This window comes from Balaenoptera borealis, assembly GCF_965194805.1.
Source record: "Balaenoptera borealis genome assembly, chromosome: 13".
Lineage (NCBI taxonomy): Eukaryota > Metazoa > Chordata > Mammalia > Artiodactyla > Balaenopteridae > Balaenoptera > Balaenoptera borealis.
Genome location: NC_138870.1, coordinates 81,284,703 through 81,309,336, shown reverse-complemented (window position 1 = coordinate 81,309,336; position 24,634 = coordinate 81,284,703). Strand labels below are relative to the sequence as shown.

At 38.3% G+C, this 24,634-nt stretch overlaps 1 protein-coding gene and 1 pseudogene across 3 annotated transcripts in view; both read left to right on the top strand.

Annotated features, from left to right (window-relative positions):
• Window positions 1-24,634, top strand: part of NTN4 (netrin 4) — a 111,018-nt gene that overhangs the window by 32,745 nt on the left and 53,639 nt on the right. For both annotated transcript variants that reach the window (XM_082349538.1, XM_082349537.1), the window contains exon 3: window positions 6,204-6,482. In XM_082349538.1, the coding sequence (XP_082205664.1) occupies window positions 6,204-6,482 (279 nt within the window). The remainder of the gene's footprint in view (window positions 1-6,203; window positions 6,483-24,634) is intronic.
• On the top strand, window positions 7,462-19,514 carry LOC309609648 (small ribosomal subunit protein RACK1 pseudogene; annotated as a pseudogene). The gene is made up of 2 exons: window positions 7,462-7,485; window positions 9,736-19,514. The product of its transcript is annotated as a small ribosomal subunit protein RACK1 pseudogene (transcript).

Sequence of the window (24,634 nt, the reverse complement as noted above, 5' to 3'; positions counted from 1 at the left end):
TTCTCTCTGAAATTGATGGAACAAGTAGAGAAAATCAGTGAGGATATAGATGATTTGAATAACACTGTCAACCAACTTGATCTAATTAACATTTATATAACACTTCACCAGCAACAGTAGTATATACAATCTTTTCAAGGGCATGGGAGCATTTATCAAGATAGACCATATTCTGGGCCATAAAACAAGTACCAATAAATGTAAAAGGATTCAAATCATACAAAGTATATTCCCTGACCACAAAGGAATTACTTAGAAATCAATAATAGGAAGGTATCTGGGAAATCCCCAAGTATTTGGAAATTAAATAACATATTTTTGAATAACCCATGGGTCAAAGAAGACATCAAAAGGAAAATTAGAAAGCATTTGAAGTGAATTAAAAATGAAAACACAACATAGAAAAATTTATGAGCTGCAGCTAAAGAAGCACTTAGGGGAAAAGAAGGTCTCAAATCAATGATCTACAGTTCCATTTTAAGAAACTAGTAAAAGAAAAGAAAATTAAACCCAAAGGAAGCAGAAGAAAGTAATAAAGATAAAAGCAAAAATGAAATAGAAAAATAGAGAAAATCACTGAAACCAAAAGCTGCTGTTTCGAGAATATGAAGATGTCTAGGGTTTCAAAAACCATTAAATAACAGTTGCAGTTATGATCCTGAAGCTTCTATTTTTGGTAACTAAGAAAACTAGACCAGAAACCATGGGAAATATCTAGTATTTGTATGTGTTTGGGTGCTTGCTCATGCCTGCCTGATTTGTTTTCTGAAGAACATGAAAGATCTTGTGTGCTACTGAAGAGAAAGAATCCATAAAGCCATTTGAAATGTATTACCTATTTTTACATAGGTATTTATACAAATCTGTGTGTTCACATACTCCTCATCAAGAATGCAGAACTGGTGGTAAGACCATCTTGCTTTCTTTAATTTTTCTAAACCCTATTCCCTATTTGGCTTCTCCTTTTAAAAAATGCTATTTGGAGAAATCATTCATTCATTTATTCATTCAACATAATTATGAAATGCTACAATATGCCAAAGACTGTGGGACATGCTGGGGGACACAGCTGTTAACCAGACAAACAAGATGCCTGCCCACTGAGCAGAGTCTAATGTGAGATACAGACAAGTAAATAGGCAATAACAATGTACTAGTGTAAAAATGCTGTCATGGAAAGAGCAAGTGCCAGGGGAGTCCATGGGATGGGTAATCAACTTGGACCTGAAATATTCCTCAAGCTAGCAGCTGAAAAGTTTTTTTTAATGTGATAACTTAAGTTTCTCAAATTATTATGATTCAACACAGGCAATAAAATTTTAGGTACAAAGCAATATATCAGGTATGAGTTCAATACTGAAAGAATTCCTTGATTATTATGTACCAAATACTCTACTTCTTATTCTGTTCACACTGTGTTAATACTCTGTTGAAATTTATATCTCAGAGTATAAATAACACATATAGAATACAATTTTTACTAATTCTCAGTATTATTGAGAATTTTTTGTAAGTATTCTAGAAAAGAAAGAACATATAGGTGATTCTAACCTGTTCAGAACTTCTTAAAGATCTCTTTGTTTTAGTGGGGCATAAGAAATGGCAGAACCTGAGCCAAGAATCGAGATCCTTAGGCAAAGTTTGAGGGATTCCAGGATTAGAGAAGTGAGGCAAGACCAGAGAAATGTGAAGATTCCAAAGAGTATGTAGGAAAGGGTCCATGATTCATTCAAGAAACTCAGATAGCTTTTTTTTTTTAAAGTCTTTATTGAATTTGTTACAATATTGCTTCTGTTTTATGTTTTGGTTTTTTGGCCATGAGGCATGTGGGATCTTAGCTCCCCCACCAGGGATCGAACCCGCACCCCCTGCATTGGAAGGTGAAGTCTTAACCACTGGACCGCCAGGGATGTCCCTCAAATAGCTTTTAAAACTATGCATTCCTTTAACTCTTGATTTTCTCATTTGGAAATGTGTCAGGATATTATTATAAACTTCCATATTCTAGCTACAAGATTGTACATTGTAATGTTATACTGAAAAGTTGGAAACAACTTAGATGATTAACAGTAGCAGTCTGGCTGAATAAATTATGTCATATCCACACAATGGAATTCTAACCAGGTTTTAAATTATATAGCAGTGTTTCTCAAAATTTATTGTGCATCAGAATCACTTGGAAGGCTTGTTGAAGCACAGATTTCTGGGCCCCATCTCCAGAATTTTTGATTTGTCAGTCTGGTGTAGGGCCCAAGAATTTACATTTCTAACAAGTTCCCAGGTTGATACTGATGATATTAGTCTGGGGGCCACACTTTGAGAACTACTGATGTAGAGTTATTTTTAATGATTTGGAAGAATATTTACAAGGTATTGCTAAGTTGAAACAAAGTTGTTTACATTATATTCTATATGTATACATATAGAAGTTTAGATGGAAAAATATTATCAAGCTGGTATCCCTGGTTGCCTTTAGGATGGATTGAATTGTAGTTGTCTAATGTCTTCTACATTTTGAGTGACAGATTTTTCTGTAATGAGCATAGTATTAATCACTAAAACATAATCAAATTTCTTAGTTAAAAAAATAAGATCATGAAATCCTGGCCAATGGCACTAAAAAGCTGGAAACATCAAAGTGGGCTTGATCCTAATCCCCCTCTGGCTTTTTAACTATGTCTTGTTAGGAGTGCATCTTCAGAAGCAATCACAGTCAGAGGAACAGTGATGGGCCCATAGGTACATCCAGTTCCTGATGGGGACAAAAACAGAAGAGGCTGATATTATATGGAGGGCTTCTACACTTTTTCTTCCTTCATTTAAGTAGTGCCATACAGGCTTCTTCTGGGGATATTTGAAGAAAAACTGGGTGGGACCCAAAAGGCGACCTGCCAGAAGTTTGAAGCATCTGGATTGGCACACTCTTTGTTTCCTGACACAGGGTATATCCATTTCCCAGGGTATCAGATTAAGGCGTCTCCTTTCTGGAAAAAAGATTTCATGGTTTAAATTCCCATCCACTTTTGTGTCTGTGGCACTCCGCTGTCTCCTTTCCAGCACACAGCCTCAGGGGTCATGATGTCCGTTCCCTGCTGATATCAGCGTGCCAACTGTGGTGTCATGCACACCAAGCACAGAGCCGCCATTCAGCTTCCACAGTCTGGGTCCAGGAAGCAAAAGAGCTTCTAAGTTCCTACAAACCTTGACAGATCTTCCTGTAGTCTTGCATGTGCTGAACAATTCTCACGGGGAGGGAGAGAGAGGGAACTAGGGTAAATGTCAAGGGTAAATATGTGCCAGGAGCAGAGAGAGCAAACAGTTGCCACCAATGGTCAAGAAAAGGATGGGTGGGTGACAGTGTAGTATGCAATAGACTTTTCAGTGGAATACTTATTTAGTTAGCACTTGTTACCTTTTTCCATGTCCTTGCACCACTGTGGTTGATAAATTGGAAGGTAGCCACATCACTGATCTTATTTAGAGCAAGAGTTCTTCACAAATGTCTCACATAATGCCGGTGTTTGAGAGTCATATGGAAAATAAACCCCATGTAAAGCTCACAATGTATTCAATGCTTTTTAAAAAAATTTTTTTAATGATTCAAAATATGAAATCATGTTCTGATTTAGGCTGTTGTTAAAAAAAAAAGACATTAATTCTATATTGACTTTCAAATAGGTGACATATTGTTTGTTGGAAAATTTTATTCCATAATATGTTGCTTTCTACCACTTTCCATGTGAATAAATGGTGCAGAATATTGTTTAAGATACAACTTTTTTAAGTTTTGCAAGTTCAAAATTAGCTACATATGCAGATACTGGTTAATAATTCATTATTTGTAACTATTGCAACTTCTTACCTGTCCCCTTCTGGTGCTATGACATGAATTCAGTATGTGAATCTGTTTAGGACCCTGTAAAAGGAAGTTATTTGAAATTCTCACCTATTATTTGAATGCCAAGACAATGTTATAATTAATCAATTCATTTACCAAAAATTTATTGAATACCTATTCTGTGCCAGGCACTGTCCTGGGATACACCAGTGACTCCGCTCAAGAAGTTTACGTTCTAGGGACTTCCCTGGTGGTGAAGTGGTTAAAACTGTACTTCCACTGCAGGGGACACCAGTTCTATCCCTGGTCTGGGAACTAAGATTCCGCATGCCACGTGGCCAAAAGAAAAAAAAATCAAGTTTACATTCTAGATGGGGAAGACAGTAAACCATTAAGCAACTACAACTAAAATGTGCAGGTGGTAATAGCACTAAGAAAAAAAATAAAGCAGGGCCATTATAAGGACTTTGTATTTTTTTCTGAGAGAAATGGGGGGTCTTTAGGTGCGTGTAGATCTAAGCAAGGACATGGTCCAATTTCTGTTAATAGAGAATCACTCTGGCTGCTGGATGGAGAATTGGCTATAGGAGGCCTAGTGCTGATTATCACCTTCCCTTAAGTTATATTTCACTGAGGACAGTTCTGTACCAATAGACCTGGAGAGGTGATCCTACAGAGTAGGTTCTTGCCTTTTCATACTTTCCGTGCAAAAGCAATTTGTAAAATGAAATTTTTCTATCCAAAGTATTCCTTAAAGAAAAAATTTTTTTTTCTGGAAAATTACTTTTAGATACATTCTCTCTAAATGGGAGTTTATCCAAAGCTTACTTTTTAATAATTACTTTACTTTCATACTACAGTCAGCCCTCTGTATCCACAGGCCCCACATCTGCAGATATGGAGGGCCAACTAAGGGACTTGAGCATTCACAAAATTTGGTATCCACGGGGGCCTGGAACCGATCCCCCATGGATACCAAGGGACGACTGTATGTGGTTATCAAAATATTTCTGTTTTTTTGTAAATAGGGTTTTTTTGACATATTTTTAAAAAGCCAAGAGATGCTTAAGAATTTTTCAGAGGACCTTTGTGTTTCTTACTATATAAGTCAACAAGACTGATTGAGGTTTTTTTTTTTAACTGCATAATGAGGTGTAACTTAGTGTTGCCCTCCTTATAATAATGCTTCATGTTACATTATATTTATATTCATTGGTTTCCATGGGCAGTGATTTCCCTTTCCACTAACCTCTACTCCTCCAAAGTAACAGGTCCACTAGAGAATTTGCACCACCCCACCCCAAGGCCCATTTTATTGCCCCTGTATAATGTATAGACTCACAGACATGTCCAAAGTCTGCCCCTTCTGAGCCTTCCTCCCTCTGGTTTCCTCCTCACAACTAAAGCCTTAAGTTGCCTATAGAGTCTGTCTATAACCTGCACAATAAAAAGTCTCATTACTTAGTTACACCTTGCATTTAACCAAAAGTGCTGTTAACTGACTTGATCAGGTACGTTACTCACTGCATTGGATTCGAGTGACTTCTGACTAATTTTAGAAATCACATCCACCCTCAAAGGGTTGTATATTTATTTCCAGTAAAAATATTCCAAATATATGCCACAAGGCAGATCCAGAAAAGTAGAACCAAAAATACTCATAGCGAAAGTGGTCCCAATTAGTAACTGATGAGTCTTTGAAAGGGTCATACCGCATTTAGAAATATAAGTGCCTGGATCTTTATTTTGCAATCAGTTCCTAACTGGTCTTCCTGCTTCTATTCTTTACCCTTTATAATCCATTCTCCTCGCAGAAGCAAGAGAGAGTTACCTTTTTTAAAAATGCAAATCAGATCACATCACTTCTCTGCCTATTACCTTCCAGTGGCTTCCCACTAGTTAGGATAACTCTACCACGGCCTTTAAAGGGTTCTCTGTTCATGATCTGTCATACGTGGCCTCTGTCCTCTCCACTGTCCCCTTGTCCCCTGAACTCTAGTCACACTGGTCTTGTTCTTCCTTGGATAAGCCAAGCTTGATTCCACTTCAAGGCCTTTAAACTGGCTGTTCCTTCTGCCCAGAATGCTCTTCCCCCAAGATCTTTGTATGGCTGCCTTCATCCCAAGAGTCAGATTTCTGCTGATTTCTCAATTTATACTTCTTCTGCATCCAAACAGGCAGCACATCTGTTCCTTGGAATAACAGGGCAGCTCTTCCCCAGGTGTGATCAAGGTCTGAAAACCTCTTGTTATCTTATCACTTGCAGATGATAAAAGGTATAAATCAAACCAGGACTACACGGGGCAAATAGTTCAGGGTTTGCACACAGTCCTATATATGCACAGCATTTTCTTTTTCTTTACAGGTTATTTTCAGAGCTTTGTCACCACCGTATGATGTGGAGAACCCTTACAGTGCCAAACTGCAGGAGCAGCTAAAGATCACCAACCTCCGTGTGCAGCTGCTAAAACGACAGTCTTGTCCCTGTCAGAGAAACAACCTGAATGCAAAGCCTCAACATTTTACGCACTATGCAATCTATGATTTCATTGTCAAGGGCAGCTGCTTCTGTAATGGCCACGCTGATCAGTGTATACCTGTTGATGGCTTCAGACCTGTCAAGGCCCCTGGAGCATTCCACGTGGTATGTAAAACAAGTCCTCACTTACGAAAAAAAATCATTTGGTAGTCTAAGTTCCCTTAGAGTGAGTCTGTGCTTACATGGTTCTTCTTCTTTCTTCCTCTGCTGATTCACTCCTCCGACTCCACACCCATCCTATAAAGTGCCTATTAACTTGTTTTTTAATCTTCCATTTTAGAATTATAAATAGTCAAGTATGATAACCAGATTCCTTGGAAAACATCCATGCCAGTTTTTAGTACCATGACTTCCAGATATAAAGTGTAAGGTGAGCAGTAGGAGAGGTTGGCATAATCATATTTGTGGCATTATCACATAGAAACCAGCTTTGACAGTAAATGGGTACCATTGTTAAGTAGATTTTAGAGTGGAAAAAATAAGAACTTCAATTTAATGCCCAGTATCTTTTGCTGGCCAGCCAGTAGAATGAACAATAATTTTCCTCTGTAAAGAGTAGCCTCTCACCCTAAGGCAGACTTAAATGCTCTTTCCTCTAGGCTCACACTTCTCATTGCGCCTTCCTCTGAACTTTTACTTGTTTGCATCTCCCAGGAGATCACGAACTTCCTGAGGACAGGGACTGGGTGATCTTCATATCCTCAGGACCGAGTGTATTACCTGAGCCAGAAGAAGGTGTTCAGTAGGTGTTTGGTTGAATGATAGCAACATAGGAATAGGGAGATGATGACAATTACTGTCATTGTCCTCACCTCATCTTCTTCCAAAAAGGATACAAGTGGCTCACACAGCAAGTACCTTGTTGGGATGCATCCAGAGCTATGAATGAGGATTAGGCAAGTAAGAGAGCACTCTAATTCTTTCATTTTATATTTTGCTCTGATACTTCTAATCAAACCAAACCAAAAATAAGTAAATAAAACTTAAAAGGCCTCAGAATATCCTTACTTCATTACCTAAAGAGTAGACTTACACATTTGTCTTCTTTCTCCCAGCCCTGATATAGATAGGGCCGTGAGGGACCATGAACCAGTTAGCCAGCAGGATAGTCTGTGTTAGCTGGGCTGAGTTGCTGGGGTGCAGAATAGCATTGGGGTAACTGAAATGCCTAGGACAGTAGCCAGGAAGTTACAAAAATAGAAACAATGCTATTACTTCTAGAAGTGAAGCTGGGGCTTCCAAGTTGAAGGAAGTGCAATACTCATTCAACAAACATCTACTAGTTTCTACTCATTAATGGATTTTTGAACCAATATTGTTTCAAATAAAGGATGGAATAATTTGTTATACCTAAGTTAACTGGGTTCAGGTATTATTCAAATAGAAAATAACCTAGATATTCTAGATACATGTCAACCAACTAGACTGAAAACAAGAAAATTTGCATGAGGTAAGATGCTAATAAATTTCTGCCATTATATTTAAGTGCATTAGCGAAGGAGAGCCTTCAGGCTGCAATGTACTGAATGTTTGTGTCCCCACCCCCAAATTTGTATGTTGAGACCCTAATCCCAATGTGATGGTGTATGGAGGTGGAGCCTTTGGGAAGTAATTAGGTCATGAGAATGGGGCCCACATGAATGGGATTAGTGCTCTTAAAAGAAGAGGCCAGACAGCTAGCTAACTCTGTTTCTGCCACTGTGAGGACACAGTGAGAAGTCTGCAGTCTACAACCTGGAAGAACGCTTTTACCAGTACCTGACCATGCTGACACCCTGATCTCAGACTTCTAGCCTCCAAAACTGTGAGCAATAAATTTCTGTTATTTATCATCCAGCCAGTCTATGGTACTTTGTTCTAGCAGCCCAAATGGACCACGACACTGGCCTTTTGTTTCCTCAACTATCTTTGTAATCCAAGCCTTATAGGATTATTTCAGGGTAGAGTCCTGAGCAAAAGGACAGATACAAGCTTAGAGGACCCCGAAACATGGCCCAGAATAAATAAAGGATGGAATAATTTGTTATACCTAAGTTAACTGGGTTCAGGTATTATTCAAATAGAAAATAACCTAGATATTCTAGATACATGTCAACCAACTAGACTGAAAACAAGAAAATTTGCATGAGGTAAGATGCTAATAAATTTCTGCCATTATATTTAAGTGCATTAGCGAAGGAGAGCCTTCAGGCTGCAATGTACTGAATGTTTGTGTCCCCACCCCCAAATTTGTATGTTGAGACCCTAATCCCAATGTGATGGTGTATGGAGGTGGAGCCTTTGGGAAGTAATTAGGTCATGAGAATGGGGCCCACATGAATGGGATTAGTGCTCTTAAAAGAAGAGGCCAGACAGCTAGCTAACTCTGTTTCTGCCACTGTGAGGACACAGTGAGAAGTCTGCAGTCTACAACCTGGAAGAACGCTTTTACCAGTACCTGACCATGCTGACACCCTGATCTCAGACTTCTAGCCTCCAAAACTGTGAGCAATAAATTTCTGTTATTTATCATCCAGCCAGTCTATGGTACTTTGTTCTAGCAGCCCAAATGGACCACGACACTGGCCTTTTGTTTCCTCAACTATCTTTGTAATCCAAGCCTTATAGGATTATTTCAGGGTAGAGTCCTGAGCAAAAGGACAGATACAAGCTTAGAGGACCCCGAAACATGGCCCAGAATAAGCCATATTTGATTTGTCTAATGACCTATGAGACAACCTGAATGGCTCTGGTCAACCAAACTAAATTACCAGAGTTCTCAAGAGCCTTATAAAGCATTCATGAGTATGCATTTAAAAGCAATAGTTTTGAGACTTCCCTGGTGGTCCAGTGGTTAAGACTCCACGCTTCCACTGCAGGGGGCATGGTTTCGATCCCTGGTCGGGGAAATAAGATCGTGCATGCCACATGGCCAAAAAAAAACAAAGCAGGGCTTCCCTGGGGGCGCAGTGGTTGAGAGTCTGCCTGCTAATGCAGGGGACACGGGTTCGAGCCCTGGTCTGGGAGGATCCCGCATGCCGCGGAGCAACTGGGCCCGTGAGCCACAACTGCTGAGCCTGCGCGTCTGGAGCCTGTGCTCCGCAACGGGAGAGGCCGCGATAGTGAGAGGCCCGCACACCGCAATGAGGAGTGGCCTCCACTTGCCGCAACTAGAGAAAGCCCTCACAGAAACGAAGACCCAACATAGCTAAGAATAAATAAATAAATAAATAAATAAATAAATAAATAAATAAATAAATAAATAAATTTAAAATATGGAACTCACCATCTTCTCAATTAAAAAAAAAAAAAAGCAGTGGTTTCTTTTTTTTTTTTTTTTTAAACTAAATCCTCTGAATGTAAACTTTCAAAGAGTTAGCAACACTTTCTTAGGCTGAAGAGAAAATTCTGGAAGTTTTTATTATATACTCTGGGTGTATGCAAATACACTGTCCAGGGTGAGAGCCACTGTGAGTGGGTATCTTGCATCTGCTTCTCACCCAGTAGCAGCAATCCCATCATCGTCTCCTGTGCCCGGGACAAGCTGGTCAAAGTATGGAACCTGGAATACTGCAAACTGAAGTCCAACCATATCAGCCCCCCGGGCCAGCTGAACACTGTGACTGTCTCTCCAGATGGATCCCTCTGTGCTTCTGAAGGCAACGGTGGCCAGGCCATGCTGTGGCACCTCAATAAAAGCAAGCACCTTTATATGCCAGATGGTGGGGACATCATCAATTCCCTGTGCTTCAGCCTCAACCACTGCTGGCTCTGTGCCACCATGGGCCCCAACACCCAGCTCTGGGACTTGGAGGGCAAGGTCATCGTAAATGAACTGAAGCAAGAAGTTATCAGTACCAGCAGCAAAGCAGAGCCACCCCAGTACACCTCTCTGACCTGGTCTGCTGATGGCAAAAGTCTTAAAATACAACTGTTCTCTACAATCTTCTGCCAGCCCACCAAGGCTTGGACAGTGGTGATGGTAACATGGATGTCTGGGCTGTGCACCACTTCATTCAAGAGGGCATTAATGTTTGTCTCTGCCAATCCTATGCCAAGAACATGGGCTTACATGGTGAGCATGTGGGAGACTTCATTGTGGTCCTACAAAGATGCTGATAAAGCCAAAAGGGTGGAGTCACATTTGAAGATCTTGATCCATCCCTTGTATTCTCAATGGAGCCCTGACTGCCTTAACCATTGTGACCAGCCTGGATTTGCAAAAACAACGGTTGCAAGAAGTGAAAGGCATGGCCGACTGTGTCATTAGATTCGGATTCAGCTTGTCTCCAGCCTCAAGAAAGAGGGCTTCTCCCACAATGGGCAGCACATCGCTGACCAAATTGGCATGTTTTATTTCACAGGGCTAATGCCTGAACAGGTGGAGTGGCTGACCAAGGAATTCTCCATCTACATGACAAAGGTCAGCCACATCTCTGTGGCAGGGGACACAGACAACTGGGCTACCTTGCTCATGACATCCACCAGGTCACCAAGTGAGTTCCCTGATGAGAGGGAACAGAGACAACCTTCCTGTCTTCAGCCTCTGCAGTTGTGAGATTCACACGGAGGATGAGGGAGGGTGAATCATTTTTTTCAACCACAGTGCTTTACACTCAGCAATGTGTTTCTCAGAAAAGAACATGTAGTGAAATGGGGCAGAAACATCCGTGGCTGGTGTCTGGAACTTTGTGGCTCTAAACTAAATCTTCCCCATCCTTATATTTCCAGCTTTTCTGTAAGAATTTACATGTGCAAGGAAGTCAGAGCCCCCCAAAACCTGCCAATCACTCCATTGTAACATGTCAGAAGCTTTAACTGAAGCGTCCTGCAGTGTCGGGGGTTCCTCTGTGGATCCAGCATGTGAAATAGCCCCTGTCCGAGGCTTCGTGAGAAGACCTAGCTCTGACATTAACGGTCAGCCTGTTTGTTCTCCAGTGGTTGAGGAGCCTTGTCAACAGACCATATTACAGAAATCGTGTTCTGTGAAAACCAGCAAGTCTGCTGCCACTGCAACAAGAAAAAGAAAAGATGCCGTCTCCTGTCTTATATAAGTGAAAAGAAAGAAGGCTCTCCTTTTTAATACTTGCAGGCTTTTTTTAAAAATTATTTATTTATTTATTTATTTATTTTTGGCTGTGTTGGGTCCTCGTTTCTGCGCGAGGGCTTTCTCTAGTTGCGGCAAGCGGGGGCCACTCTTCATCGCGGTGCGTGGGCCTCTCACTGTCGCGGCCTCTCTTGTTGCGGAGCACAGGCTCCAGACACGCAGGCTCAGTAGTTGTGGCTCACGGGCCCAGTTGCTCCGCAGCATGTGGGATCTTCCCAGACCAGGGCTCAAACCCGTGTCCCCTGCATTGGCAGGCAGAGTCTCAACCACTGCACCACCAGGGAAGCCCCTTGCAGGCATTTTTAATGTTCCTCTCTTTTCCCTTATCACTGCTGTTCTTTTCCTTAGAAAGATCTAGAACTAGCCTAGATTTTCATCCTGTTCTACTACTTAAATGACCATCCACCCCATCCTATCAGGATTTACTTACTTGAAGAATGAAGAACATCATTTCCTGCTCATCCCATACCCTCACCTCTCTCAGCAGGAGTAGTGGAGAGTAGGTAACTGCACTTTATTTCAGCAACCTCTTCAGTGATTATCTCCTGTCGGGATGTTGCCTCTGGCCAGTCGGACCTCATACTTTCATTCAGCGTGGTTGTGCAGTCACTCATTTCATATCATGAGTAGGCCAATGCAGTGTTGTACCAGAAAAGAGAATTCCCTGGGCTTTGGTGTTCATCTTTGTGTGCTGCCAGCTAGGCTTAGGCTTTACCCTTTGGAAAGGTAACCTTCATCTGCTCTAATCATGTAGACTTATTGCAGCTTGGTTTCTCTGTTACACTAAAGTTACTGTAGTCCCTGCCCCCCGCCACCCAAATAGATAACTATCAACCTAAAAAGAGGATCTGGATAACCAAGTAAAGGGGATTGTATAGTAAGTGTTTTTCCATTTCAAAAGGATGTTAGAATGAGAAGTCTCCATCCTAGAAGACCCTATGGGATGGAAACCTCATTTCCTTACTCATCTCAGGCTCCTTTGAAATTGGAAGCCATTTCTTCTTAAAATAATACTCATCTTGTGACATCCTACTCCCCAGCTTTCATACTGATTTCAGCTTCTGCAGCAATGGTGGTAGCCCCCAGTGCTGTAACTATAGCATGTACCAAAACCAGACAAGACCAAGTCACACGTGGAGCTAGGGCCAGGTAAGGGGTGAGAAACAGGTAAGTGGCCAAGGCCATGATGGCTTGCAGGTATCTGGTTCCAGAAGAATTCCTGCTGTCTCTACTCTCTTTAAAAAAAAAAAAAAAAAAAGCCATAGGCAATTGGACCAGCAGAGGCTTATGACTGGAAATGTGAATGGTTCTGGTTTCAGATTTTTCCCATCCCTAAGCTTAGGTGCATTTTATTTTCATGTATATTTTTTTCTGGATTATAAAGAGTTGGTATTAAATTTGGACATAGTTGCCTGTTTTGAATGTGATATTCTTATCCCTATGATTGCTTAGCTGAGCAAATTCCACATTAAAAGCATAGTCTTTTGCTTTATTAAGAGCATGGTCATAAGGTCAATTGTCCTCCCACATTTGTGTATCTGTGAACACCATTCATTATACATATGCAGCTGTAAATAACCAGATTCATAAATTGTGCCTGCAGAACAGAAGGTAGCCTCTTAAGAGAGTATTCTTTTACTAGTCAGCTTGTCATAGGTATGTGTGTATAAATCTGACTTTCTTTAGCACAGTTTTTCTTTATATCAGTCATTCTCAAAGTGTGGTCTCTGCACCAGCAGCATCAGGATTACCTGAGAACTTGTTATAATTGCAAATATGTATCCAGTCCTACTGAATCAGAACTTCTAAAAATGGGGCTCAGGAATCTGTGTTTAACAAGCCCTCAGGTGATTCCAGTGCTTGCTAAAGTTTGAGAGCTGTTGCTTTATAGACTATGCCAAATCCCCTGCAGCCAATGTTGTGAGGATGAGTAATTAGTTAATGAAATCTGGTTTTATGGGCTAGAATTTTTGAGGGCTGATGATGGAGAACTAGGGAAGTTAATGGAAATGATACTTAGTCTGTTTCTTAAGCTATATAAGATTTTAGGGCCATTTTCCTTCTTTGGAAGAGGGGGGTAGGAAAAGGCATGAAGTGGGGTACCAGTTCGCAGCCTCATTTACCTTTAAACACTCCTCCTGTGTCTTTTAAAGTAGTACCACCTTTTCCATGTTTCCCCTTCTTCCCAATCCATTCCATTTAGCCTTCACCAGTTCAATTTTTCCTTATCTGTTCATGTCACTGGAAGGCAGAACAGCACAGTGTTTAAGACCCTAGCATTGGAGTCAAATAGACCTGGATTTGACTCACCACAGCATTTACTAAATTAATGTCTCACTGAACCTCAGTTCCCTAAGAAAATGAGAACAATGTCTACCTTATATAGTTATTGTGAGGCTTAAAAATATGATAGCCAGTGCCTGGCATATGGTAGCCTCTATCTACATTGCTGTTGTTATCTTGTATTATCTCAGCCTTTTCTACCACATTTCTCACAGACACTTTCTCCCCAGTAGCGACAGGAATAAATCATAGTGTATGTGCTTTTTGACATGTTTACAAGGCTAGAGGTTTTGTGTCAAGGAAAACTATACTTTGATTCCAGCCTGCTGGGATCCCAGAAATTATGTGAAGAGGAGATCTTAAGCTTTTTCTCCTTGCAGCTGGGGAGAACTGATGTAGTTCTCTTTTTCCCAGCAGCTGGTGATTTTACAGCTGTTGGATGATGGATGGTAATAAGAAGGAACATGGAATGTTTCATTGTTTTACTACAATATCATTCACTGGATAACAAGAGGCCATAGAATGCCATGGAGAATTGTTTAAATGCCTTGAGTTACACTAAGGTTAAGGTGGATTTTTCTTTTATAACCAGAAACGCATTATAAAAGAGTGTCAACATTTTGACTAATGTGTTCTAAATCTAAAAGAAAACATCGAAACCTATGGAACCATAATGTGGGGTTTGAGGAAAATATTACTTAGCTACCTAGCTGTGTAAGGCAAGTTTCAGAATCATTCATATAGTTTCATTACAAAAATTTTTCTAATCTGAATCTGAATACATTTATTCATGTATTTATATTTGCACATCTTATATGTCAGGTTTTATAAATTCAGGACAGATTTAAGACCATAGTTTTCTTTTTAAAAATTCTTTATTGTACTGTGAATAAGCCAAATATATAATAATAATTAGAAAGCTCTTGGCTCTTCAAGGTATTAAGGAAAAGAGCAGAGTGTTTAAAAACAATCAATAAAGTTATTAAATGAGATTATTAAATCAGAACTTTAAAATATTTTCATATAGCAAACATGCATGTATATTTGGAAATGAACATCTATAAATTAGTGTCAGGTCTTCTCAGCAGAGAAAAAATAATTATCATGGATTATAAATACTGCTGATGATAGTTACAACTTATTAAATGCTTATGGTGTGCCAGGTCTTGTGCTGTCATGTTACAAATGTTATTGAATTTAATCTTCACAACAACTGCATGAAGTATCATCATCACTTTCTTTCATAGATGAGGAACTGAGGCCTGAGGCTTGGGAATGCTAACTGATTTCCCAAAAGTTAATAAAAAGTAGAGCTCAGGTTAAATTCACCACCCATTCTCTTTTTGTTGTTGTTGTTGTGTTGTTAAAAACTTAATCTGTACTTAATCTATACTTGATATTATGCCAAGAACAGAGTAAAAAAGAGGGGAGAAAGCACAGGAGGGCAAGTGAGGTAGGGGTGGGCTCAAGCGATTGATTATCATCATGGATCATGGAATCTAAACTGAGCAAAGGGAATTCCCTGGTGGTCCAGTGGTTAGCTTTCACTGCCGAGGGCATGGGTCTGTGCGACCCAGCCAAAAAATAAATAAATAAATAGAAAATAAACTGAGCAAAGAGGGAAGTGAGGACACGAGAGAGCAAACACTATTCCCACAACCAAAGTTTCCTTGTTTTATATTTTATAAAGCCCTTTCCCATGCATTATTTTACTTGATCCTTACTACAGTCCTAGAAGATAAGCATTTTTGTCTCTATTCTGCAGATAAGGGGAACTGAGGTACAGAGAGATTAATTTACCTGCTTGTAGTCACAGTGATAGAGAGCAAGTTCTCACATTCAGAGTTCTTACTACCATACCCTACCTCCACCACCAATATGGTACCAAGAAAAAAACTCTCATTAAAAAGACTATTTTTATAGGAATAGGTAATCTATCCAAGTCATCTAATTTCTGTTGAACCAGAAATTATCATTGATTCTCTCTTCTCTTCTATTCATTACTGAAATGGCCCAAAGGGAAGAAAGAAAGAGTAAAAGCAATAAGTTTGGAAAATCTACAAAGAAAATAATTTAGAAGGGACTATCTTTTGGGGGTTATGAATCATCTTTGATCAGTATCTTTGGTTTTATTAGGAAGAGGGATTTCTGGATCTACCATTCTTTACTTCCATCTCTAGCCACAAATCATTTTCACTGAATGAAAGGCAGCAGCAATCCCAAGCAGTTCACTTGTCACATTAGACCAGGAGGAATGGGTAATCCTATCACCAAGGGGCATGCAATGTTGTATTCCTAATATTAACAAAATAGAAACTGTCAGCTTGATACAGTTAGTGTGAGACTATTCTCAATTCATTTCAAGGTCTTAGAGTTCTTCTTTCAGTATTCCTATGTTAGTATAGTATAACTTTGCCAGTAGTCCCTTGGCAGTGAATAACTACATAGAAGGTGTACAGAGTGTTCTTTATATTTCATTTACTACCTTGTGTTTCCTAGTAGCAGGGCAAGTCAGTAAAACATGTTCATGGCTGCAAATTGTTAGTGTTTTGACTATAAGACTGCAAATGAATCTAGCCTTATTTTCCCTCTAAACAGTAAGACACACTCTCTTTTAATGGCAAAAGTTGCCTGAGATTACTCTTTTTATTTGATGATTAGGAAACCAGAAGACTTTAAACCTAGAGGCGTTACAAAATAATTTTTGCACTCAGGAAAGGAATTCCCTGTGGGGTTCCTTTCAAGGGTTCCCCCAGAACATTTAAGTATTTGTTTATAGGCTTTTGACTACTTCACAGAGAGGTTGAAGGATAAAAATACCAGAAAGCTAAAATGTTAGTGTGAGAGCTGACACCTCTGAAAGTAAAATATAAGCCAATAGGAAAGTAAGGTTGATTCTCCAAATAGTATAATATTTGTACATTCAACTTTTCATGAACATGCTTTACAGAAAGTGAATCATGTGTATTTTTAGGCCAAAATTTGGGCACTGTAAGGGTACAAAAATGAGTTTCTTTAACAGGTTTAAGCTGCTAGTTCTATAAATTGGGAAACAGCAACTTAAATTTGACATTTTTCCTACTGTAAAATACTCCTCAGATATTCAAGGCATATCTCACTTTGCAGATTTTCTTATGAATATTTCCTTTTCAGACCAGTAGCATTTGGGGGTCCATCCTGTGGATAGCTGGGAGCCTAGAGTCAGATCTCTGGATCTGGAAAGCCTAGTCTCCCTGTTTAATTGCTAAGATAATGGAGTGAGTGGAAGGTGAAGCTACATGGAAAGAGAAAAGCTGAGGTTACAGATATCTGACTTCTGGTTCACAACCCCAGGTCTCGTATCTCTGTGGTATTTCATTTGTGTCTTGCCAATTTTGTAAGAGCTGGAAATGTACTTCAATTTGTCTTTAAACAATTACATTCAGTAGAAGATAAGTTGTAATTTAAGTCCTGTCCCCTCTTATGAGGGGAATTTCAGTTACCAGACACATAAGGCTAAAATACACACACACACAGACACACACACATACAGACAAGTATATAGATATATATAATAATTATTCCACAAGATGGAGAAACCTCACAGCCATTTCAAATAGTGAGGAAGACAAGGTCTCTTAATCTTGGCATTCAAAACCTTAATACTATAATTGGAGCTAGAGTCATCTTAGCAATGTAAATATTTAATGGAATAAAATAGTACATGTGTGGGGATACAGAAGTAGTATGGTATTTGTTAATTCTTAATAATATTTTTTTAATCATATGGAATTCTGATACTTTTTTAACTCTCTCGAGCTCTTTAGATAGAAAAAGCAGAGAAAATTATGGTTTCAAAAACTACAATATATTGTATATGGAAATGGAAAAATGATTACTTTTTCCTACTATTAAATATGTTATATATACAAACAATTAGGAAATTTGTAAAAGTAAACACTGATCAAGTGTCTTTGTCCTTCAATTTTGGCATCTCTAAGGGCACCAGTACCAGGCATGTAACTTAGCTGGCTCAGTCAGCTCTCAGAATTCCTGAAGGGCAATGGTTTCATTGTTTCCCAGATAAGCCCCTAGTAGGCATTAAAATTAAAGGAAACATGGAATTGTAGTACTTCCATATGCTGAATAGAGGCTAAAGATCATAACTGTAGTATATTTATCTTCTAATTCTCATTTGTAATTTAATTCAATGCTCATAGGTAATAAAAAGGGAATTACACTTTGGCACCTAACTTCACTAACATGCAAAGCAAAGAATTACAGCCTATTTTATCAAACAAGTAGGTTATTACTTGTTATGACACAAAGCCCCAATCATTTCTCAGACCTCCAAGAGTCCGCTGTACTTATCACGATTAAAATATTTACTTCACTGTATTATTTGCTTACATATCCAGCTTTCCCTACCTGCTAAACTATCTGATTTTTTAATGGCAGATACTGGGATAGTCACAATGTCTAACATATAGTGGGTTCAAAAAATCCCCAGTCAATATATGAATGAATTAATCAATGGCATTGAAAAAATAGGAGATCCATTTCAGATAATAATGTTAAAAATATCAATAATAATGACTGTTCTTGATTGTGTCACACATCTACATACATTTTCTCTTTTAATCCTCAATTACATGGAGCCAGTACTATTATCCTTATTTTATAGGTAGGAAACTATGTCTTGTTATTAAGGAATTTACCCAAGATTACTGAGAGCAGGGATTGGAAACCCCATGTATCTAATTCCAAAATTTATTCTCTTTATGTCACATTTATCCCCATAATGCTAAGAAAAGAACCCAATTTAAAAATGGGCAAAGGTTTAAATAGGTATTTTTCCAAAGAAGACATGCAAATGTCCAATAAGCCCATGAAAAGATGCTTGACAGTCTTAGGCATTAGGGAAATGCAAATCAAAACCACAATGAGATACTTCTTCACATCCACTAGAATGACTATAACCAAAAAGACAGATAATAACAAGTGTTAATGAGGATGTAGAGAAATTAGAACCCTCATACATTGCTGGCAGGAATGTAAAATGGTGCTGCTGCTGTCTGGTAGGTCCTCAAAAAGTTTAACATAGACTTATTATAAGATCCAGCGATTCTACTCCTCAGTATCTGCCCAAGTGAATTGAAAACATATGTCTACACAAAACCTTTTACATGAATGTTCATAGCAGCATTATTCATAGGAGCCAAAAAGTGGAAACAACCCAGTGTCCATCAACTGATGAATGAATAAACAAAATGCGGTATATCCATACAATGGAGTATTATCCAACCATAAAAAGGAATGCAGTACTGATACATGCTACAACGTAAATGAACCTTGAAAACAGTATGCTAAGTGAGAGAAGCCAGACACAAAAGGCCACATATTGTATTATTCCTTTTCTATGAAGTGTCCAGAAAAAGCAAATCCATAAAGACAAAGTAGGTTAGTGGTTGCCAGGAGCTGGAGCTCAGGGAGGAATGGGGAGTGACTGCTTAACAGGCACAAGTTTTCTTTTTGGGGTGATGGAAATTCTCTGGAATTAGATGATGGCAATGACTGCACAATTTTTTGGATATTCTAAAACCCACTGAATTGCATGCTTTAAAATTGTTAAAATGATGAATTTTATGCTATGTGAATATAATCTCAATAAGAAAAAATCAAAAGCTAAAAAACAAACCAACCAACCCATGGCTGGTTACAAAGGAACTTTACAAAATGAATATATTTCTTTTCAAGTCCCAGTCATTAAGCCAACTGTTTTAAAAAGCAGTAGCTTTGGATGGATGGGTATTGAAGAAAACCAATTCTTTCAGTAGCTGTGGTTGTTGTTTCTGGACATATTCAAATGATCACAGATGTGGTAATGACTGCTTTCTGATAGAGTTGCCAAACAAGCATAAGTTTTTAATATCAGTACTTCCACCTTAATCTTTCATATGAGCATACTCAATAATGAAGACTATGTTTTACAAGATTCACCTGGAAACAAGCAATTTTCCAATATGAAAAGAAGCACCTGAATGAATTAATTCAACAACAAAAGACTATGGAAGAAAACATGCCCTAGCAACTGGCTTCTTGTACTATAATCAGGGGCTCATTTATCTTAAGTCAACTTTTATAACACCCTCTGCACTGTATAGAATACTGAGTGACAGTTAAACAGAACTGTCAAGAAAAAAGGAAAACAGTGGGAAATGTGGACTAGAATGAATTTAAAAAAAAAAAAGAAAGAAAGAAAAAACTTTGTATAAGAATGCAAAATAGTCGGTGACAAGGAATTTTCCTTTAAAATAACCAAAAGCTATGTGAATACATTGAGCAAGTGAATGTCAATGGGGTGAAAAGTACTTAATAATCCCCCACAGCATTTCTAATAGAATTTACCTGGTCCCCAACTAATTACAAAAACCCATCTAAATCCTCAAAGACATTGAACAAAACCCCACAAGACCTTCCTTCTTTCTTGCATCAAATGCTGCTTGACAGATAAGTTGCTTACAAAATGAGTTCTAGTTTTTCCCTTCACTTAGTTTCTCAGGTTCTTGTCTGATAGTTTTAACAGCATAGGAGAAGTTATATATTGTTAATTCTACTTTTGCTATTTCTTTCTAAAATTATTCAAATTAAATAGATACTAAAAAATTGAAATTGATATGATCCCTTTTTCCCTCCAGAGATTTTATCATAAGAAGTTATTTTAGGTGTTTGTGGGAAGGAAAAAAAAAAAATCTTCCTGATGACATCACTGTTCTAAGATGGAAGCCTCTAATGTTTTAGGGCTCTCTCGGGAGTTCTGTTCCCTGTTTTGCCACTGATTTGTGTTGTGACCTTGGAAAAGTTTAAATATAAAAAGACAAGTGCAAAGTGAACTTATGAAAACAAGACTTAACTGAGATCAAATGAAGAGCAGAGATGGAGTGGGTCACATGGCTATGTATTATAGCAACTGTCCCAGTGACTCAACACAGTAACGCAGGTAGTAATCGGGCTTGAAAGAAATTTCAGATGCCTTAGCTGTATACTAAGATAGTTTCTTATATAGTATTCTAGGAAAGTCAAAGTCTGCCTATAAAAAAGAACTGCAGCAAGACTCTAATGATATTTGTCAATCTTCTCTTGTTCTATATCTTGAAGAAATTGTAGCTGTTACAGAGGAGAAAAGGAGCTAATTTGATATTATGAGGCAATTCCTTAGATACACTGAAATAAATGTCTTAAAATCAGAGTACCTTACTTTATTGCCATTGTACACATGCAAATCTGAAACCAAATTATGCATGTAACCTAACTATTCATTTGTAGGATTTATCCAAATAAATATACCTGTTGGACAGACATCATTTTTAAAAGCCCAGTAGTCAGAAATAATTCTTAAAACCCATTGGAAACAAAAAGCAAATAAGAAATAGTTCTATGTAAGGAAGTAATGATAGAAAAGAATCACATAAATTGGTAATAGTATGATCTTATCTGAATGTAACCTTCATAAGCTTCCTGAGCATCACAATTTTTAGTTTAATGCTATTTTCACTTTTATGGCAGAAATATTTGTTACAGTCCCCACAGGAAAGATAAAGTGCCTGAGGAAACTGAAAAAAAGAAGCTAGTAGAATTAATCTTGTAAAAATACGAGACATTCAAAACCCATTTAGCTATATAAAGCGTGTTGAAATTCCACTTTTAGAAGTATATCCTCAAGTAGTCTAGACAGAAGAACTTTAGGTAACATGTGGAGGATAAGAAATGGCAGTGTTAAAGGATACGTTTTTTTTTAACTTATTTATTTAAATTTATTTATTTATTTTTGGCTGTGTTGGGTCTTAATTGCTGCATGCAGGCTTTCTCTAGTTGCAGCGAGCAGGGGCTACTCTTCGTTGTGGTGCGCGGGCTTCTCATTGCGGTGGCTTCTCTTGTTGCGGAGCACAGGCTCTAGGCACGCGGGCTTCAGTAGTTGTGGCACGTGGGCTAAGTAGTTGTGGCCCACGGGCTCAGTAGTTGTGGCACACGGGCTTAGTTGCTCCGTGGCATGTAGGATCTTCCCAGACCAGGGCTCGAACCCATATCCCCTGCATTGGCAGGCGGATTCTTAACCACTGTGCCACCAGGGAAGTCCCAAGGATACATTTTTAAAGAGTAAAGCCATGACTGTCACACAGATATAAAATAAACATGTGTCAACCGTTTTACTTAACTCAGTAATTAATGAGGGACCAGTAAGACCTTATAACTGCTTCAAAGGAAAATTCGAAGAACCACACATACACTGGCAAATGAAGAAATATACAAAGAGGTGCAAAATAGGTCAATGTGAAGGGCAATGATCAATTGCATTGTCAGACACAACTGATTTGCATTTCTATGGACAAGAGTTATTTGAATTATTATTAATTTTCTACAACTTACAGAGTTGTAAAATGGTTCAGTGATAATAAAATGCAAAGATGGGCAGAAGACCTAAGTAGACATTCTCCAAAGAAGACATACAGGTGGCCAACAGGCATGTGAAAAGATGCTCAGCATCACTAATTATTAGAGAAATGCAAATCAAAACTACAAGGAAGTATCACCTCACACCAGTCAGAATGGCCATCATTAAAAACTCTACAAATAATAAATGCTGAAGAGGGTGTGGAGAAAAGGGAACCCTCTTGCACTGTTGGTGGGAATGTAAATTGATACAGCCACTATGAGAACAGTATGGAGGTTCCTTAAAAAACTAAAAATAGAACTACCATACGACCCAGTGATCCCACTACTGGGCATATACCCTGAGAAAACCATAATTCAAAAAGAGTCATGTACCACAATGTTCATTGCAGCTCTATATACAATAGCCAGGACATGAAGCAACCTAAGTGTCCATTGACAGATGAATGGATGAAGAAGATGTGGCACATATATACAATGGAATATTACTCAGCCATAAAAAGAAACAAAATTGAGTTATTTGTAGTGAGGTGGATGGACCTAGAGTCTGTCATACAGAGTGCAGTAAGTCAGAAAGAGAAAAACAAATACCGTATGCTAACACATACATATGGAATCTAAAAAAAAAAAAAGGTTCTGAAGAACCTAGGGACAGGACAGGAATAAAGACGCAGATGTAGAGAATGGACTTGAGGACACGGGGAGGGGGAAGGGTAAGCTGGGACAAAGTGAGAGAGTGGCATGGACATATATACACTACCAAATGTAAAACAGATAGCTAGTGGGAAGCAGCCGCATAGCACAGGGAGATCAGCTCCATGCTTTGTGACCACCTAGAGGGGTGGGATAGGGAGGGTGGGAGGGAGGTGCAAGAGGGAGGGGATATGGGGATATATGTATCCCTATATATGTATACATATATACATATGTATACATATGTATACATATGTATATGTATATATGTATATGTATAGCTGATTCACTTTGTTATAAAGCAGAAACTAACACACCATTGTAAGGCAATTATACTCCAATAAAGATGTTAAAAAAACAAACAAAAAAAACTGAATCACTTTGCTGTACACCTGAAACTAACACAACATTGTAAATCAACTATGCTTCAGTTACAAAAAAAAAAAAAAAAAGGCAGAGATAACCCACAAAAGTATGCTAGCCAGAACACTTAGTCTTTTTTTTTTTTTGGCGTGGGGTTGGGGGGGGCAGCATTTCAAAGTTTATCTGAATTTTACCAAACAAAAAGAACATTATTTGTTAATTAGGGAAATATGCAAAGAAAAGTATTCTGATAATGTTGATAATGTGGTTTCCCAAAACTTGCTACATTTGAAACTTTTAAGCCCATTTTTATAAATAAAAGTAGTCCCTATACCTGGACTCACAAAGAGAGAGAGATTTTCTTTATTCTAGGAAATCATCACTCTGAAGGGTAAGAGAGAATCCTACCTAAAATTTACTGAAGAACCCAAAATTTAAACTAAAGTGCTCACTTTAAAACCATTGTTGAGCTAATAGTATATTTTAAAACAATGGGAATATTTTAAAACCTTCTTTCATGTGGCTTTTAAATAAGGTTACGTTATTAACAATATTTTTTAACTCAAAAGTGTTTTGAAATTTATTTGGAAAGCCCAAAATGCTTTTCTCTGTCCTGGAGCAGTTTCTGCCTTCCTTTCTGCAGGGAAGTTGGTTTGGAAAGTTTGTTTTTGCTTTGTTTTGTTTTTGGTTTTGACCAATCATCTAATTTCACAGAAAGTGCCATGATGTATGTTGAAAGATAAACCACAAAACTTGGTTTTAGTTCTTAGTTCTAGCTGTAATACTACAAAACAGAGGTCTGCTGAAACACATCTTTACGAAATCTTAAAATTAATGTCCACAATTTGGAGTACACAGATTTAGTAGCATTTGGAAATTTTGTGTGTGTGGATTCATGCTTCTGAATACTACTTCAACTCCTGATTTCATATGATAAATAGCATGCACAGTGGCACAGAAAAACTGCCATTTAGATATATAAATAAAAGCTTTGGGGCATACAAAGTTTTGTACGTGAAAAAATGGAAATAAGCCAGCAACCTGAATCTAAAAATCGACCTGAATCATTAGGCTATGCACAGTGTTCTCACTTACCATTCTTTATAAATTAAAACTAACTGTTTAAAAGCCATCACACTACATAATATTACTATCTATCCCTACCAAATCATATCTAATAGGGAGAGCCCATAACAAAAGGGAGGCTATTCACAAAGAGCAAATCTTTAATTAGAATTCATTTACATTCCTGTTATCTCCATTTGCAAATTTATTCAGGGGAGTTTCTGATAAGTTAAGAGTTGTTAACACTTGCAGTGGCCCAGAAATACCCCTAGGAGGCATCAGAATTTTCAGTGTACAGACAGATTTTACACTAAACCAATGAGAATCTAAAAGTATT